The 18,534-nt window shown below is 31.5% G+C and overlaps 2 protein-coding genes across 2 annotated transcripts in view; one reads left to right on the top strand and one right to left on the bottom strand.

The window, feature by feature from the left end:
- The window catches only part of LOC145324880 (locomotion-related protein Hikaru genki-like), a 251,714-nt gene that overhangs the window by 204,267 nt on the left and 28,913 nt on the right, over positions 1-18,534 (top strand). The window lies entirely within an intron of this gene.
- On the bottom strand, positions 9,795-18,175 carry LOC145324398 (uncharacterized). The gene is made up of 6 exons (XM_080166990.1): positions 18,079-18,175; positions 14,132-14,186; positions 12,548-12,642; positions 12,006-12,089; positions 11,518-11,597; positions 9,795-9,918 (listed from the first exon to the last, which is right to left on the bottom strand). The coding sequence occupies exons 1-6, from the start codon at positions 18,166-18,168 to the stop codon at positions 9,795-9,797; spliced, it is 528 nt and encodes a 175-aa protein (XP_080023116.1). The 5' UTR covers positions 18,169-18,175.

Genomic DNA, 18,534 nt, shown 5'->3' with positions numbered 1-18,534 from the left:
CCCGCAGGGCTAGAGCCTCCTGAAAGGGCATGAAATAGGAGAATATCAACTGTGAAAATACAACGAAACGCCCCTTAAGAGACGTTGTCACGAAAGGGACTATAAACGTAAATTATATAGTAGCTTCGCTACTATAGAGTACAAGGGTTGAAACATTTGCTTTATCTGCCCACGAATCACCTGTTTTTAAAATTAAAATTGTCAAAAAATAATATTAAAATAGATTTAAAATCATTATATGAGGACTAAGCTAAAACTGCATAAATATTGATTTCTCTGTAAAATATCAATTCTTTTGTAAAAGCGAAACTTTTCTATGATTAGGATAGGACGTAACGGATTGCTCTTACGTACGTAGCGGATACTTCTTTTCGTTAATTTAGGCATGTTAGAATTGTCCTATTGATTTTAAACTTTGGATGCATGATGATTCCTGTAGGAGTTAGATACGAGTGAGAAAGCGAAGCAACTCTATTATCGTTACAAGAAAGTCCGTACGTTCATTTTAAACATGTTGCATTTTTGGAATATTGATTCCAAGGACAGCAAAGTACATTGTTATAAGCGTAGCATCTCTAAAATCAAGTCCTAAAAATGTAAGTATGCTCTTAAACAATATCCTGTATCAAGCAGTTTTTCAGCAGATTTACTTACAAACTTTGTCGTTCGACTTTTATACATTTCTATTCTAATTATTCAGTTCTGACACTACACTGTGTTAATGTTCGTTTGTCACAACGTTTTAGAGCTATGTTATCATCTCTGTTTCTCTAAAATTTTGAAAGCTTTTAAGTGAGTAATCTACTTGAAAAAAAATTTTATCATTTACAATGGTCAAATAGAAAATTGACAAACTTTTTTAAAAATCAAATTGAATTTTTTATCATGGTTCAGAACTGTTTTAATCTGGTATAACCATATGGTCTTTTGATTTTAGGCGGCGGTAAAAAATCTTGATAGTAGAAATAAAAATGCGCGCGAAGCGATCTGAATTTTTTTGGTTCTTTTAAAAATTCTTAATTTCAGAGTTGATATAATTATCAGAATATTATATTGAAATATATTGCATATATATATTCTCCGTTTCATAATTCACAACTTTCAAATTATTCACATATATACGTTAGATCTATTAGAATAGATACAGAGTCTAAACATTATTAAATTCAAGTGGCGCTAAAAGTTCAAAAGTTTGTATTTCTGACAGTCACAATGGTATAAAAGTAATTAAAATAATAGATGTATATTATCCATTTTTAAAATTGTATTTTTTTGTGATTTTGTTTTAACCCAACGGGGTTCAACAAAATAGATTTTTTCAATGATAACTCAACAGAATTTAAAAAGTAAGGTGTCAAATTAAAGATCTTACTGCTTTTGTTCATAATGGCAATTTGCTTAAATATTTTTTTCAATAATAGACTTGGGACATTAAAACAGTTCTCTAATTAAAGAATGAATATTGTTCCAAAGGAATATGTCTTTTATCCTTGAACTCCTTAATCTAGTTAAACAGAACACAATAGTTTATTAAGTAATAATAATGCATATACATATATTAGGTATGTGGATTTGTGGAATAATATTCTGTCAGATTCTCAGGGATTTGACAATGGATGATCAATTGATGTCCAATTATAATTTACAAATTTATAGCTTCTGTAGATTAAAATTAATGATTAATTAACTCTTTTACACACAACTTAATGAACAAATCTATCAAAATTCGTTATTAAAAAACCTTGGCGACTAGTGTATTCAACAGCTTAAGGTACCCCCCCCCCCCCTGAATAATGATACATATATGGAATAATATTCTGAAAGATTTACCTGGATCTTATGGGATAAGACATTGGTCGATAAATTGATGCTCATGCCCAATTATAATTCTTAAATTACAACTTCTATAGATTAATGTTCATGGTTGAAATGTTTGTACAATGTACACTCAACTTAGTGAACCAATCAATAACAATTCAATTAAAGTTATCAAAGTTGATAAGCCATCAAATAAGGAAACGTTATTTTAAAACAGCCCAATGTCCTGGATAAAAATATGTACATTTGGAGCAATTTTTTTTAGAGATTTACAGGGATCTTAAGATTAAGACAATGAACGATCAATTGATGCGCATGCCCAATGGAGATAAGAAAATTACCACTTCTATAGATTAATGTTAGTGGTTGAAAAGTTTGGACACTGCAAGTTTACCAAGATTCGATAAAAATTTTCCAAATAAAAATACAGGTTTATAAATTTACAAATTTAGATTAAACTTTTAAATCGAAAGATATTTTCTCGTATTCATTCGAATCCGGTGGATAGGAACCGGTTCTCATCCATACGAAAAAACTATGTCTAGCATCGTATTATATCCAGCTTTCTACGAATATTAAAATGTATAATCATAAGATTAAAACCAGTTTTTTTAGCCCGTGCCTACGGGACATAGGGGCTAAAAAAACTGGTTTTAATCTTATAATTGTACATTCAATATCCGCGGAAAGCAGTTTATAATACGATGCGAGAAATAACTATTAAAGTATTTGGATTAAATTAAATTGTAATTTTTAACCAGAAAAAAATAAACTATTGATAAAAGAAGATTTTAAAAGCCAGTAAAAAAAAGGGGGAAAGGAATATAAAACCTTAGATATAATTACTTTTTGAAAATCAGAGAAAAATGTTAAATAAGAAACATAGTGTAATAAAGAATACACTGCAGAAAAGATGCTAAAAAGAGATAGAAAAAAATATAAAAAAGAATTCATTTAACATTAAAAAAAAGCTTCACAAAATGTCTCAACAAATTAGCCATTTGACGTCATAAAAATTGTCTATCTCTTTTTAAAGGTTTTTTTTCCACTTCCCCTTTATTCCTCATTTTGATAACGTCAAATGGCTGATTTTTTAAGACACTTAGTAAAGCTTCCAAGAAAAAAAATAAAAGAATAAATTTACTACCCTAATCTTTACTTTTAATAGGAAAACTACAAGATTAGATGTGAAATAGAATAATAAATTTAAGTATAATAATATATCATTTATTATAGTAACTATGGAACAACTTTGAATTATATGCAGTAAAGATATTCACACGCATCTTTTATCAAAAAAAATATTTGTACACTTCCTTAGTAGTAACAGGAGACGAAGCCCATTTTGTTCCGAATTTGTATCACTTTTGAAAAGTGCGACTCCAGTTACGTCATATTTTTCTTTCCCGAAAAAGGGAAGGGGGGAAGAAAATCTCTCCAAAAGAGATGGGGAAAACCCCCTTTTCTCTCATCTCTTTTTTCTTCCCCCCTTCCCTTTTTTTCTTTCCCCCTTCCCTTTTTCGGGAAAGAAAAATATGACGTAACTGGAGTCGCACTTTTCAAAAGTGATACAAATTCGGAACAAAATGGGCTTCGTCGTAACAGGATGTAAGTAAGACATAGTTTAATCAAATCCGAAAAATTAAAGTTTGTCTTTCTACAGTAGCGTGTTATATCAAATTTATGTATAATTTTGTTTCGACTTACAAATTAATGATCTGCTTTTTAAGTTCTGACACTCTTTAAGAGTTATTGTACGTTTGTCCTTTATTCTGATTGTTTTCTTCACAACTGTTATTTGTTGCTGTTGCACTGTACTTGTTTGTAAATGACATGTGTGACAATCTGATGTAAATGTTTGGATTTGTGCAACCAAATTTGAATAATCCGTATTCTAAATATATTTTCTGTAGTCAGGGAGAAGGTTTGTGCAACATTAGAATATTTCCCAAACAAGTCAACTATGTTGCATATATGTGTTCTTTCTCCCTTGCCAAAAAAAGTTGTGACGAAGCCAAATCTGTACCACTTTTAATTTCTGTGACGTCATAAACATGAGGGATTCTCCATCTCTTTTTTAGGGGTTTTCTTTCCCACTTCTCCTCTCCTCTCCCTCCTTTTTTTATGACGTCACAGGAATCAAAAGTGGTACAGATTGAGCTTCGTCGGGATAAATGTCACAACTTTTGGCCTACATATTCTATTGACGTCATAGTAGAGGGAATGAGAAAGGGAAGGGGGAAAGAAACCCCTTATAAGAAAGATGGGGTACAGGGTATTTTCTGACGTCCATAAAATAGGTTGGCCAAAAGCAGTGACATCTATCACCATTTTACTAGGGCACTATAGACAGCTACCACCGATGGCGTCCATCTCAAGGATGGTAATACTAAAACCCTTGCTGAATTTGTGTTTGGACCGCTGACCAAGATTAACCAACAATATCACTTTTAAAAAAGGAGCTGTGATTAGTGGCCTTAGAAAATGGGCATAGATGTCACCGCTTTTGGCCTATATTTTCTATTGACGATATGGTAGAGGGAAAGAGAAAGGGAAGGGGGATAGAAAATAGATGATGGGGTACAGGGTATTTTCTGACGTCAATAGAATAGGTAGGCCAAAAGCAGTGACATTTATCCTCATTTTGCTAAGGCACTATAGATAAAGATACTAACAGTGATGACATCAGTTGTTTAGTTTCTATATATGAGTATTTCTTAATTTAGGCTGTTGATTTCTTTTCAATTGGATCATTTTCAATATTGAAGGTTTTAAAAATGATATATTTAACGGGTTTGCTACATTGATACTGCAATTGTCCTTCATTTCTATTAGTCAAAGCACTTTAAGTGGGTTAAATTTGGCATTTATATATGTTACTTTTGGTCAATCATTTTTATGGTTCGAGCCATCCTGGCAGCAACAGTAGCTGTCCAAATCCAGGTATTACAGGTAAATTTTTACAGTCGTATAGCATAACACATGTTTTTCTGTAACCAAAATTAAAACACAAGTGTATCAGGCGCCAGAAGTATCATATCATCTAAACACTGAAATTTGAAGGGATATGACCATGGCCGATAAATTAATGCACAAAATTACCCCTTCTGCAGATTAAAATTAGTGGTTGAAACATTTGAACACTCAACTTAATGAAGCAACTAATCAAAATTTACTAAAGTCCCCAAAGTTGTTTAGCCAACGAATAAGAAAACATTATCATAAAACTTTGGGGACTCATGTAATAAACAGCCCATTGGCCCCTCTCTCTCTCTCTCTCTCTGGCATAAAAGGCATTTTGAACAATACTATTATTTTTATTTATTTTGCTCATAGGAAAATTTTAAAATAACTGATATTCTATATCAAATATATATGTGCATTGGATGCATCTCTAGCATCTTATATTAGAACAAGTTTCAGTTAATTAATTTTATCCGATGTCATTCCAAAAAGTTTTACAATTAAAATTGTTAATGCTGTTTATCTGTTTAGAATTTCATTCGACAATAAAAGGAAAAATAGTGTTTTTTATTAGATTAAAATTATTTTCTTCTTTATTTCAATGATATCTGAACAAATAATATATCAAGACAATGAATTAAACTAGTTAATAGGCTTTGGCCGGATAACCGGGATATCCGGATATTCAAACTATACGGATATACGGCTGATTTATAATGCCGGATATCTGGTAATTTGCCAGATATCTGGCCGGACTGCGGATATCTGACATTAAAAATCAGCCGGATATCCAGTATCCGGCAAAAAAACCTAATTATTATTTTTTACAAATGAATAAGAAATGCGATACTTGATAAGGAAAAATCAATTGTTTTATCCCTTAATATCCCTGGTGCTAGTCCATGTCAATTTGCCAAGTACACCAACAAGAACATACTAATTAGTAAGAAACAAGGATGACAACATCCATAAAAGCGAAGCTCTGAAACGGTAGGACAAACGGACATTAAAACTTGTATAGAGTCAGAACTGAATAATCAGAATATATATGAATAAGAGTCAATGCAAAAATTGTGAGTACTACTACAGGGATCACAATGCAAAGTTTGAAATCGATAGGACTATTCTATTATGCCTAAATTAACGAAAAATGCTATCCGTCTCGGACGGACGGACGGACTAACCCTAATTATAGAAAAGCTTCGCCTTTAACAATATAATTGGTAATTAGTAGATTGTCAATGGCCTGATACAAACAATTAGTAATTAATTGTAAGGCCCGGCAGCCGCAGTAGTATGAACATCAAGTCAAAAACCCTGACAAACTTTTTCATGCTCACAAGTCGTATAAATAAGGTCATATGTTGAGAATGTAAAGATAATTACAAAGCATCTAGGACCTTTTGACTTTTAGAGTGTGTTTGAATTTAATACTTTTTTGTAGCACAGTTAGTGTATATAAATCACGTGCTTGCTTGCCTTCGAGTCTGGATAATATATAAAAAGGTCAGGCGCAAGAGACTTATGGAATGTCTTGGCCCGTAGAAATAGATGTTAGAATTTGTCCGGATGTTAGGACTTCCAGACAAAGATACTGCAATCTAAGGATGGTTGTGTGCTGGATGTTATTTTACCTAATACCTTGTTGCTTCTATAGAAAGGAGACAATACTCCCTTAGTTATTTTTGTTGTTAGATATAATGTGACAGCAACATCACGAGATAATTTACGAGTTTAAAAAATATTAAATTCAATAAGGACGAATTCTGTTTATAAGTAATCACTATATAATCAACAAAGATGTTCCATAGTTACCATAATAAATGATATTACGTTATGATCAAACTAGCGGCAGCGCCCGTAACATCTGTGGACTCTTCAAAAAGGGTTAGTGGGCAGAAAAATAACCTGAAACCATCCCAAGGCTTAAAACAAAAACTTAAATAGCCTAAATAATCCCAGGACCTATATGAAGCTTTTCTAACTAGTAAATAGAACTCAATCAGTTCTGGGATTATTGAAATCTTAAGCTTCAGACTCAAAAAAGCTTACTACTTTTTTATAATAGGATGGAACAAAACTGACCAGAAAGAAAAATAAATGAATTCTTTTAACTATTTAACTTTTAATGATTTAAATATTATATGCATATAGAGAATGTATAAAAGGGAAACAATGAAAACTTATGAAAAGATTAAAGTTAGATTACGCTCTCAATTCTTTTGCCAATTCAAATCTCATTTTAATTTTAGGGTTGAGATGAAATAATTTTAAAACATTTATATTAGAAGATTTACCTAATTTGACTTGTCAGTCCGTCATGGTTAGCTCTTGGCGTTAATTAAGGCATGTTAGAATAATCCTATCAATTTCAAACTTTGCATGGTGATTTATGTAGTAGTTAGGTACTATTTAGAAAGCGTAGCAACTCTATAGTCATTACCAAAATATCTGGATGTCCATTTTAAAACTTGTTGATTTTTTACTTTTTTGACATCAAATTTTGTTAGAATGTTAGAATTATCCGATTCATCTGATTTTTGGAATAGTGATTCCTATTGCAACAAGGTACAATTTTATAAGCGAAGCATCTCTATAATTAAGTCCTAAAAATGTAAGTATGTCCTTAAATAGTATTACGTATTTATGCAGTTTTGCAACCAATTTACTTACAATTTTGTTTATACTTATGCAATAATAATCTGCTTATTCAGTTTTGACACTCTGCAAGTGTTGATTTTCGTTTGTCCTTCAATACCGGAGCTTCGCTTTTATGGATGTTGTCATCCTTGTTTTGAAATAAATTGATACAAGGGTGGGGTACATTTTGCGTTTTAGTTTCTTATTTAAGGCTAGGTTATTTTGGGTGTTAAAAAAACTACCACTTATTTTCAATTTATTCAGAAAATATAGGGGGAAATGAGTTCTATGCTCGCTAGGCACTTAAAAGGAAATCACTAGCATTTTTAGTATTATCTGTGTATTTTGCCGCTGTTTGTGTATGAATGAAATATTTTATGAAAAAATATAGGATAAAAGTCGTTTTCTTTTAAAAATAAAATAAATTTAAAATCTTATTTTACAGAAAGGGTTTTTAATTATGAATAATATAAATCAACAAAATATATCTTGTAATTAAGAAATTTTATACATTAGGCAAATAAATTAGGTAAAAAGCCAAAGTAACTTACTAACCAACAGATTAACAAAAAAATATATTCTAATATTGATTCGAAACCGATTAATAACCGCTGGATTAGAACTGGTTCTCAGCCAAGCTGAAAAATCATATATAGGTTCGTATTACAGACAATTTTCCATGAATATTTATAACAAAATCATAAAATAAATACCAGTTTTGTTAATCTGGCCTAACATAACTGATTTTAATCCTTTTCATTTTAATATCCCGAACGCTGTCTATAATACGATACTATAAATAACTGTTATAACCCTAGCCCCATCCTCTTTTGAATTCAGTAAAAGTTGAACTTACTTCTTTACAACTTTTGCTTACATTAAAAATGTTTAAGTTTCCACCAAATCATTGGAATTCATCATATGAAGCCATTTGCCAGTATGGCTTCGAAACCGCTTAATATCCACTGGATTAGAACCGGTTCTCAGCCACAATGAAAAATCATGTATCCTATCGTTTATATCCAGTTATCTACAAATATAAAAATGTACAATTATAATATCAAAATCAGTTTTGTTAGCCCGTTACTTCGGCATCTCGGGGCTAACAAAACTGGGTTTAATATTATAATTGTACATATTTAAATCCGCAGAAAGCTGTTTATAATACGATGCGATAAATGACTATTCTAATGTTTAACTTTTAATAAGGAATATTCTAGGAAGGACTGGCCATTTCTTAATATATCATTTTTATTTCTTCCCGATGGAAAGTTTTTTTTTGCAACAAGGTTTTTCTATAAATTTTGTTTTACCTTCTATGTCTATCTTTTTGTACATTTATGCCAGGCCTTGCATAATTTACATTAATTTTTATAATTTTCACTTGTTGTCAAAGGAAAATACACGGATTTTTAAAAATGTTCATTGTAAGATACAGAATAAAACGCAATCAAGAGGTCATCTGATATTGTTAAATGGACAAATGCTCCCCATAATTAGTGGAATCAACACTAGAAAAATCAAACCTAAATCTTTCATAGCCTCTGAATAATTTTTTCTTAAGATACTTGGAAGGACATACGGATTAATTAGCAAGGTTAAATAAGTAAACAATACACAATATATTTAATTTATTTTACAAATATAATAATTTTAAGCTGCCAAATAAACGAAAAATTCTTTTAAGAAATTTTAAAATTTTAGTTTTTAAGGTACTAATGAATATATTAATATACTAAATAGGTAACACATAATCATGAATTAAAAATAATAGGTATATGATAAGGAATTTTATTCAGAGTATATAAATTATGAAGAAAAGGTACACAATTGACTTTTATGAGCTTTATCTTAAATCAAACAATAGAATCTGTAACATTTGAATTGAAAATTCTCCTATTTTGGTAGCAAAGCTACTCTATGATTAAGGTATTGTAATTATATTTTCATTGTGTTGTCTCTTTGTCTTTGATTTCGTTCTTGGTATAAACCTAAATTTTAGAAATATTACTACACATTTTCATATGAATAGTGTATCTGCACGTCCATCTGACCGTACGTGGCGTATAAGGTTAACTCTTTTTCAAGTACAGCTTCGAAACCGATTAATATCCGCTGGATTAGAACCAGTTCTTAGACATACTGTAAAATCATGTATATCATCGTATTACAGACATTTTTTACGAATAATAAGATAGAACCCATAAATTTAATACCAGTTTTGTCAGTCCAGGCCTTTGGTCACTCGGGACTAACAAAACTGGTTCTTTAAATTTTAACTTACGCGGAAAACTGTCTTTGATAAGATGGGATAAAAAAACTTTTCTGAAACTCAAATTAAGTAAGTGTATACTGATTCCTAATCTTGCTTTTTAATTAGGTTCCCCCACATTTAAATATGTATAGTAGTATTCCTTGTTTTCAAATTCATTGTTTGTTGGTTTATTATCTCCATTGCCAAGAATTGTGGGTTCATTCTGGGTCAAAATCTGAACCCTAAAAATATATATTTACAATTTATGATATGATACTTTGTAGTTCAGGGTTCGATCTATATAGAAGCTTCGCTCAGTGTATAATATAGTTGTTTTTGTTTTTAGGTGACCGCTATTGTTGATGATCTCTGCACCGGGGACACTGGAGCTCGTCTCTTTATAGAAGCCTATAAATACCAGTCTCGCGGTCGCTTCTCATCCAACACCCCCATACCACCTTTGGAGGGATGTACGTAGCACGTGTTCGAAGCCTAGTGCTACCACATCTATAATACAAAGTAGAATGATGTCTGTCCGTCCGTCCGTCTGAAGCTTAAGATCTCGGTAACCACTGAACCGATTGGATTCTACTCTTCAGGGTATATACCTACTGGTCCTGTGGTGGTTTTAGGCTATTTTCTTGGGGGGGTGGGACACCCCCGATCCCCCCAAAAAACAAAAAATTCCCCCCCCCCCATTTTTTTTGAGAAGATTTCCTTGGTCCTTTTTTTTGCAGGAGATTTCCTTATTTCACCTTATTTTTTTATCACCTCTTGGGGCAAAGCCCCTAGAGGCTAGGGACAAAGACGCTAGTCCTTCTATAAAGTAACAAGATTTCTGTCTATCTTATTGTAGCGAAGGATCTCGCCAACCACTCAACCGATATGGTTCTCCTTCACAAAGGAGCTTCCTACAGGCGCAGGGAGAGTTTATTAACGTTTTTGGGAATTCCTTCACCTTCCCATGATAAATTAAAAAGGTAACCCCCCCCCCTCCCTCTCAGAACTGGTGCAGTGGCCGGTGCACCTATAGGGATCGAGGTAAGGATATGAATTACGAAACCAAATTAGATATATATAAACTCTATTAGATCATGTTAAGTAATTAAAATCTTTTTTTGTTATGAACACCAGCTACAACGCTCCTAATGAGGCCATTAAGGGCACTTAAGGGAATAGTTTTAAAGGGTAAGAACCTCCACTGTAAATTTTAGCTCTACGAATAAGAAAGTTTTAAAGATCGAGGGGATGGATTTTTTACCGGGGCGATATATTGTGGTATTCGGCAGCCGTGAGCCATGTTCTATGGCAACCCTGACCTTGGTTCGGAGAAGGGCCGAGGGCCCTCCCCCGAGTACTGGGGAAGGGGTCAGCCGACCCCTCCCTATGCTTTGAAATTAATGATAGATTTTGACAAGCCTTATTATGGTTAAGCTGTATTGTTTGGTTCCCCCACCCTTTCCAGGGATGGGGGATCATTATTGCCCAATCTGATTATTGTATATGTATTTATATTGATTCTGCTTTATGATTACTTATTCCAATCTGTGTATTTATTGTTTGTTGTATATAACTTTAGTAAACCTTAGACCCTGAATAAAGGAACATCTGAATAGACTCTGTTTATTATTTAGTGATTGCTAGAGAAGCGTAGCTTCTCTATACTATACGTGTCCACGTCTGTTCGCACTGCCGTAGTCAATTGAACTCGGGTGTCTGCCATTTAACCTAGGCGGATACCACAATATCTTGGAAGGCTGGATGTACCCAACACCAAAATAAAACTTCCCTGGACCAATAAGAACCTTAGTTTATTAATTTAAAACTTTAAAATATTATACCTGTAGGAATGAACAACTAGAAGACAGTAAAGCTGAAGTAGAACATCCAATGGAACCAGCGCAATACCCACTCTTCCCATCTGAAACAAGAACAAATTTGTTGATAAATAGCAAAATAGCAAGAAGCCAACTGAAAGCTGTAAGAAAAGAACTGTAAAGTGAAAACCAGTATACAAATAAGAATATCATATTCAGTAAATGCAATAGCAAAACTACATTTCAAAAAAATGTGCATATTGATTTATGAAAGACCATATACATATATTACGCTATATTTCCCTTCTATATCTCTCATTTTTTTTAAATTAATTAAAAATAAGGGGCAGGGGTGGATTTTTTTCTTTGTTCCTAAATCCTGAAAAGGTACCCTAATCTGCCGTGTAACCAATACAACCGAATCTAACCTAAATTAATGTAGTAAACAAAGGAACGACTGTTGGACATATGCAAATCCCTTGTTGTAGAGTAGCTGCGCTACTATAAATTACCTTGAAGACGACATCAAGAACAAGACTGATAGCTGCCATAATTCCAATTGTAACTAACCAGGCTAACAACAATGTAGGCTTCTCCTAAAACATGAGCAAATAAAATTTAAAATTGTCACTAAATGTAATAATGCCATTAAATTTACTTTGAAATAAGGGAAAGAAGAAACAAAGATAATCAAATATAGAAAGTCTAAGAGATAAGTATATCTCTGATTAATACCTCTGGGGACGGTAGATAACAACGTAAGACTAGACCTCTGTACAAGGTTCTAAGGACCTAGCATTGAAACAATTGCAGAAAACCAAGGATTGCAGACCTAGCTGTTCATGTGGTAATAAGTTGCTCCTGTTTTGGACTAAGACATTCCCCCATCTCTAACTATTATTGTTCCGCATCTGACATAGCAGCAAAAGGTACAGCTCTTAACGTCTTTAGTTTTGACGCAGTTTGGGACGAGATTCGAACCCATGCATCCCAAACGACAAATGAAATAATCCAAGTTGTATAGAACAAGTATATAAAAAATGTATAGACCCACCTTCAAAGTAGCAAAGATAAGAATGGATGATAGTAGCATAACTAGAATAGTATATCCAACAAATACTCCTGTCATATCTAGCATAGCTCCACTTACTAAATAAATATATCTTAATAGTACACATAGATGACCCCAAACTAAAATCTCAATTCTTATTAGCTAAAATTATAACTACCTTTATGTTTAATGGTTCTAAAAAGTTTCGCGACTGTAAGATCTAACTGTCCTTGTTATAAAAAGACTAGAGGTGGCGTTCTAAAATTATTCCGCTATTAGCTAGATTGAATATTAATCTTTTTATTCCATTGTCCTATCCCTGTTTAAAGTATTAAAGTATTTCCTCTTTCTTTAAAATATTTTAGGATCCTAATATTTTTTATTTTTAAAATTATCGTCCAGAAAGGGTTAAAATGTTTAGTTAACTGTTAAATTTTAGTTCAAAATCTGACCACATTACGCACTACACCGACTCAGAATTACCACTTTTTTTTAAATTCAATGGGCGCGCTATTTCAACCCATTCCTTTTATGATTTAAAGACCAATGATACCAAAAAAAGTGTTCTAGTAGCTTTTTTTCAGCAATATGTCAAATTAGATTTTCATATAAAAGGGGAAGGTTCCCCCCTGGGGTGAAATTTTTTTTTCTTTCAAACCATGGCTTTATACACCTTCCTGAATTCGTCTTGAAGAGTACATTAAGGATCAAAAAACGATTTTAAAATATTTTGATCATAGCAAGAGCTATTCTCAAAAAACTAACAATTTTGGCCATTTTAGCAAAATCAGGTGATTTTGACGGTTATTTGAGGATAACTTATTCTGGGATCAATATTTTTAAAAAACGTTTTTTGATTCTTAATGTACTCTTCAAGACGAATTCAGGAAGGTGTATAAAGCCATGGTTTGAAAGAAAAAAAAATTTTACCCCCAGGGGGGAACCTTCCCCTTTTTTATGAAATTCGAATTTGACATATTGCTGAAAAAATAGTCTGAGAACACTTTTAAAGGTATCAATAGTCTTATATTTATGAATAGAATGGGTTAAAATAGCGCGCCAAAAAATTTTGCATCTTGAGTCGGCCTATTACGCACGTATCGCTGGTATCAAATTATTTTAAAACTAAGTTTTCTTTTATTTACTATATTATAAATTTAAATTTTCTGTTTTAAGAATCTAAATTTAATACTTCAATATAATTCAAATAGCAACATGAAATAAAAAAAAAGAATTTATTCTTCATGCAGTAAAATAATGGGTCATATCGTTCTGGTCAATGGGAGTTTATTATGGATTTATTATGGAGCACTATGAGTTTTAAACATTTATTCCTTGGAAAACTTGAGCTCATATATAGACATTTATTTCCTATATAGATCTGACATGGATCTTGAAGCAATAAAGCAGGCTGTTTTGTAAATGTTAAAAATTGGAAGAATCTATTAAATAAAAGTTATCGCAAATATACTTAGTAAATAATTCAATGATTGTGGAAATGATTATCATTATGATCAAAAAAAAGATCTAGTATTTTTCAAAGAACACATTCAAAAAGTTAATAACGAAAAATTGATTTAAACTTACGTTCATAATTTGTTAGTGTGTACAGGAGAAAAATGAAACCAGCAAACCCAGCTATCTAAAAATAAAGAAATGATTAATAATTTCACGATGGCAATTTGTAATAATTTATTTTATTTATTTATTTTATCTATTTAATCAATTTCCTTATTGAGTTTGGTTTGATAAAATAAATATATATTTTTTCCTTTTAAAGCAACATTTTCTGCATTGTTTTTTTTAAATGTCTTTATTTTTACTAACCATTTAATATATAAGTTAAATCTATATGATATATGTCATTTAGACTAAAGAGGGTGCCATGTTCACAGAAAATATATTTCAAATACATAATTATGGCCAAGAAGCCTGAAGCTTAAGATCTCGGTAACCACTGAACTGATTGGATTCTACTCTTCAGGGTATATACCTATTGGTCCTGTGGTGGTTTTGAGCTATTTTTTTGGGGGGTGGGACTCCCCCAACCCCCCCAAAAATGAAAATTTCCCCCCCAAAAAAAGATTTTCATATTTTTTTCTAATTTTAATGTTTTTTATGTTTTTATATATTTTTATAAATTTTATATTTTTTTATACTTTTTTATATTTTCAATTATTTTTCTTCTTTTTAAATTTCTTTTCTTCTTTTAAAACTTTGTTTTATCAAATTTAAAAAGATTGTGAAAACTTCCTTCTCCTGTAGGGGCGAAGCCCAAAAAAGGACAATGGCAAAGAAATTTTAAAAAACAATAAAAAAAAGAAAAAATTCAAAGGTTTTAAATAATATAAATAAATATAAAAAGTTATAAAGAGTTATAAAATGTTATAAAGAGTTATAAAATGATATAAAGAGTTATAAAATGTAATAAAATACAGAAAATATCTAAAAAAATGTAAAATTTTTTTTTAAAATTCTCCCCTGAACCTTCAGAAAAAAGCCCCTAGAGGCTAGGGGCGAAGCCGCTAGTGTAAAATACAATACATGACTTAACACTAACAGGGATCTTAAGGGATAAAACAATTAGTGTTTATCCCAGTTGATGATAAACAAAACTATTTCATTTGTTGGTCAAAACTTAAGTTAAAAAGTTAGACACTACTCGTTTGCAAATAACCAAACACAATTTAAAAAAAGGTCCCAATTTTTAGGCCAAAAAATAAGTTAAAATAGTTATTAAACTATGGTTAATTGTATATTTTACAATGTCTCCTCTCTTCCTGCTTAAAACCAAGAATAAAAATACGATATGCATTTTTGCACCCTTCACAAAAATTTCTTTTTTATTTAGCAAATCTTTTCTGAATGTAAAGTAGGTTTATCCATACATACGCAATGAAGGGCTCAGACAGTTAATTTGCCTTACAGATAATAAACTTGACATTGTGGGTCCTGTAACAGTTAGGTACACTTTAACAGTTTTAGATTTTTAGATTCCTCTGAGGATAAGGCACAAGATTATAGACTAAGCTTCTCTGTATTTCACGTGTTAGCTTTAGATTTAAATTCATGTATCTCTCTACTTTATTTTTTCAAAACAAAAAACTATTCAATTTTAGGTTCTTTATCCTTTTAATCTGTACAAGACACTCGCGCCATAACCAACTTTCACCCTAGGAGGTTGCACTGTGTTATTGTGGACTAAACATGATATATTAGTTTTTTTGCGTGCAGGGATATAGGAATCAAAGCGTTCAAAGTGAAACTTATGCACTTTTGGAAATGGAGAATTTGGATTATCAAGTGATCCTCCCCCACAAAAATCATCAATAAATATCTAAAGAAGGTGTCCTAATTTTTGTGAAAATTTTTCAAAATAGCTAGTCGGTGTTTTTAGTAAGTAGTAGATGTAAAATGATCCATAGAATTTAGATATGCAATCGGTTTTTCTTGTAGACCTCTTATTTTTGAAGCAATTTAAGTTTTTTTAAAAATTAAGTTGGTTTTAAGGTAGTAAAACGCAACAAAAAAAAAGAAGAAAATTGCCATTACGAACACAAATAGTAAGATCTTTAAGTTGACACCTTACTTTTTTAATTCTATTGAGTAATTATTGAAAAAATCTATTTTGTTGAACCGAGTTGAAAAAAACTGTTAATACCATATTATGGACATTTTTCACAAAAGATTAACTATAAAAACATAGAATAAATCCCTGTTTCATTGGCCCCTCAATTGCCAATTCCTTTATTCATGATTTAAAGGTCGTTAGCAAGGGGCAAGGCCCTTTGTGTACAGTTTAAACTAGGGATAAAAACAAGGATGACAACAAACTAGAAAAACGATGCTCATAAAGCTGACCTCGATAAAAACAAACAATTAAAGTGTATGAATATTATTACTAGAATGTTCAAATCAAGTGAATAGGATAAGTCCAACAAAATAAGTTTATAAACAGATGAAAAATTTGAATTTTTACAAAACACATTGCTTTATTTATAGAATTACAGAAGATTCTGATTATATAAGACGATTCTAACATACCAAATCATATGTCACTGACGCACAGGCGAACTAGTCCTCAATGTAGAAATGATTTGCTTTAAAAAATGTATATGTGTGTGACAATAAAAGACAGTATATTTTAAGAAAGTTTTTTTAACGCTAGATTTTCCCTATTTTTGACCCATAATAAAAAATCTAAAACCCAAATCATTTTTCCTTGTAGACTTTTGCCATCGTAGTTACTCTACATAATATGATATTTGCTAGCGGCTATGCCCCCAAAAGCCTCTAGGGGCCTTTAAAGTGTAGGGGGAGGGTGCAAGTATTACTAACCAATTTTCAATTTGAGTTTCAGATAAAAAAAAATTTTAAAATAAAAAAAGGTTAGCAAGATCCTTCGTTACAGATAAAGACCTTTTATTTTATTTACCATTTTATCAGCTTAGTTTTCCTATTCCTAAATTCATTTACACCAGGATTATAAAAGTTATTGTTAATTAGTTAGTTTAAAGATTTGCTCTTATTTCATTTTTGCATCTTATGACCGTAAAAGGTTTCATTATTAAAGCTAAATTTCTCTGCAATATCTTGAAAAATATGACCAGAAAAATGAAATGGCCTCTAGAGGTTTTCTAAAGATGAAATCATGCAAGCAAACCTTGGTTCTTGATAAGATAAAGGTTGGGTCTTTTTTGTAAGTTCTATTATGCATTTGTTTACACTAGTATAGTGGCAATTGTCAGGGGATTGTAAAATTTGAGAAGTTAAAGAAAAGGATAACGTAGGCCAATCAATTTCAATATAAATGGAGGTGTTAATAAAAATAAGGGGGATGAGAGGAGAAGTGGGAAAGAAACCCCCTCAAAAAAGAGATGGATAATCCCTCATTTTTATGACGTCACATGGATAATTTTTGACACAATTTGAGCTTTGTCCACTATTGGCATCAGAAATTTTATTGGGATCACGTTGAACTACTTACTACTTTATTAGTTTGCTGAAGATGCATTAACGATAAACCAACCAACAAATAAGACACGTGCTCTGCTAAATCAACTTACAAATTCTAGAGCTCCAATGATGATAAATCAACTTACAAATTCTAGAGCTCCAATGATAATAAATCAACTTACAAATTCTAGAGCACCAATGATGATAAATAAACTTACAAATTCAAGAGCTCCAATGATGATAAATCAACTTACAAATTCTAGAGCTTCAATGATGATAAATCAACTTACAAATTCTAGAGCTCCAATGATGATAAATCAACTTACAAATTCTAGAGCTCCAATGATGATAAATCAACTTACAAATTCTAGAGCTCCAATGATGATAAATCAACTTACAAATTCTATAGCTCCAATGATAATAAATCAACTTACAAATTCAAGAGCTCCAATGATGATAAATCAACTTACAAATTCTAGAGCTCCAATGATAATAAATCAACTTACAAATTCAAGAGCTCCAATGATGATAAATTAACTTACAAATCCTAGAGCTCCAATGATGATAAATAAACTTACAAATTCAAGAGCTCCAATGATGATACATCCTGTTTTTAACGAACAGCCACAGCAACAAATTGTAACTCGCAAATTTTGTCCCCTCAACATTTTCTGAATCTATAAAAAAAAATAAAGTGTAATCATTAAAGTAAAAGAATAGAGAGGATACAAGCTATATGTAACTCTACCCACGGGGTGAGGGTCCTTTGTCGGCTTTCAATTGGAATATTTAAATATCAGTCAATATTGTTGAGAATAAAACACAGTCGCTACAAAAGAGCAGGAGGCAATTTGATAGCAGACGAAAAAGGTTTTCTGGGTTATACATCTATACTGTTACATTTATTATTTAATCTATACTAAACCTGGGATTGTAAGGGATAAGACAATGAACAATAATTTGCACATCCCAAATTTTCAAACCACGAGTCAAATTCTATTAGGAAACAGCATCCTTATACTAAAGTAACAGGA

Source organism: Acartia tonsa, chromosome 7 (assembly GCF_053477335.1).
Source record: "Acartia tonsa isolate MP-2025a chromosome 7, ASM5347733v1, whole genome shotgun sequence".
NCBI classification, from domain to species: Eukaryota; Metazoa; Arthropoda; class Copepoda; order Calanoida; family Acartiidae; genus Acartia; species Acartia tonsa.
Note: the sequence above shows the minus strand (reverse complement) of the source record. Positions and strands in the feature narration are given on the sequence as shown.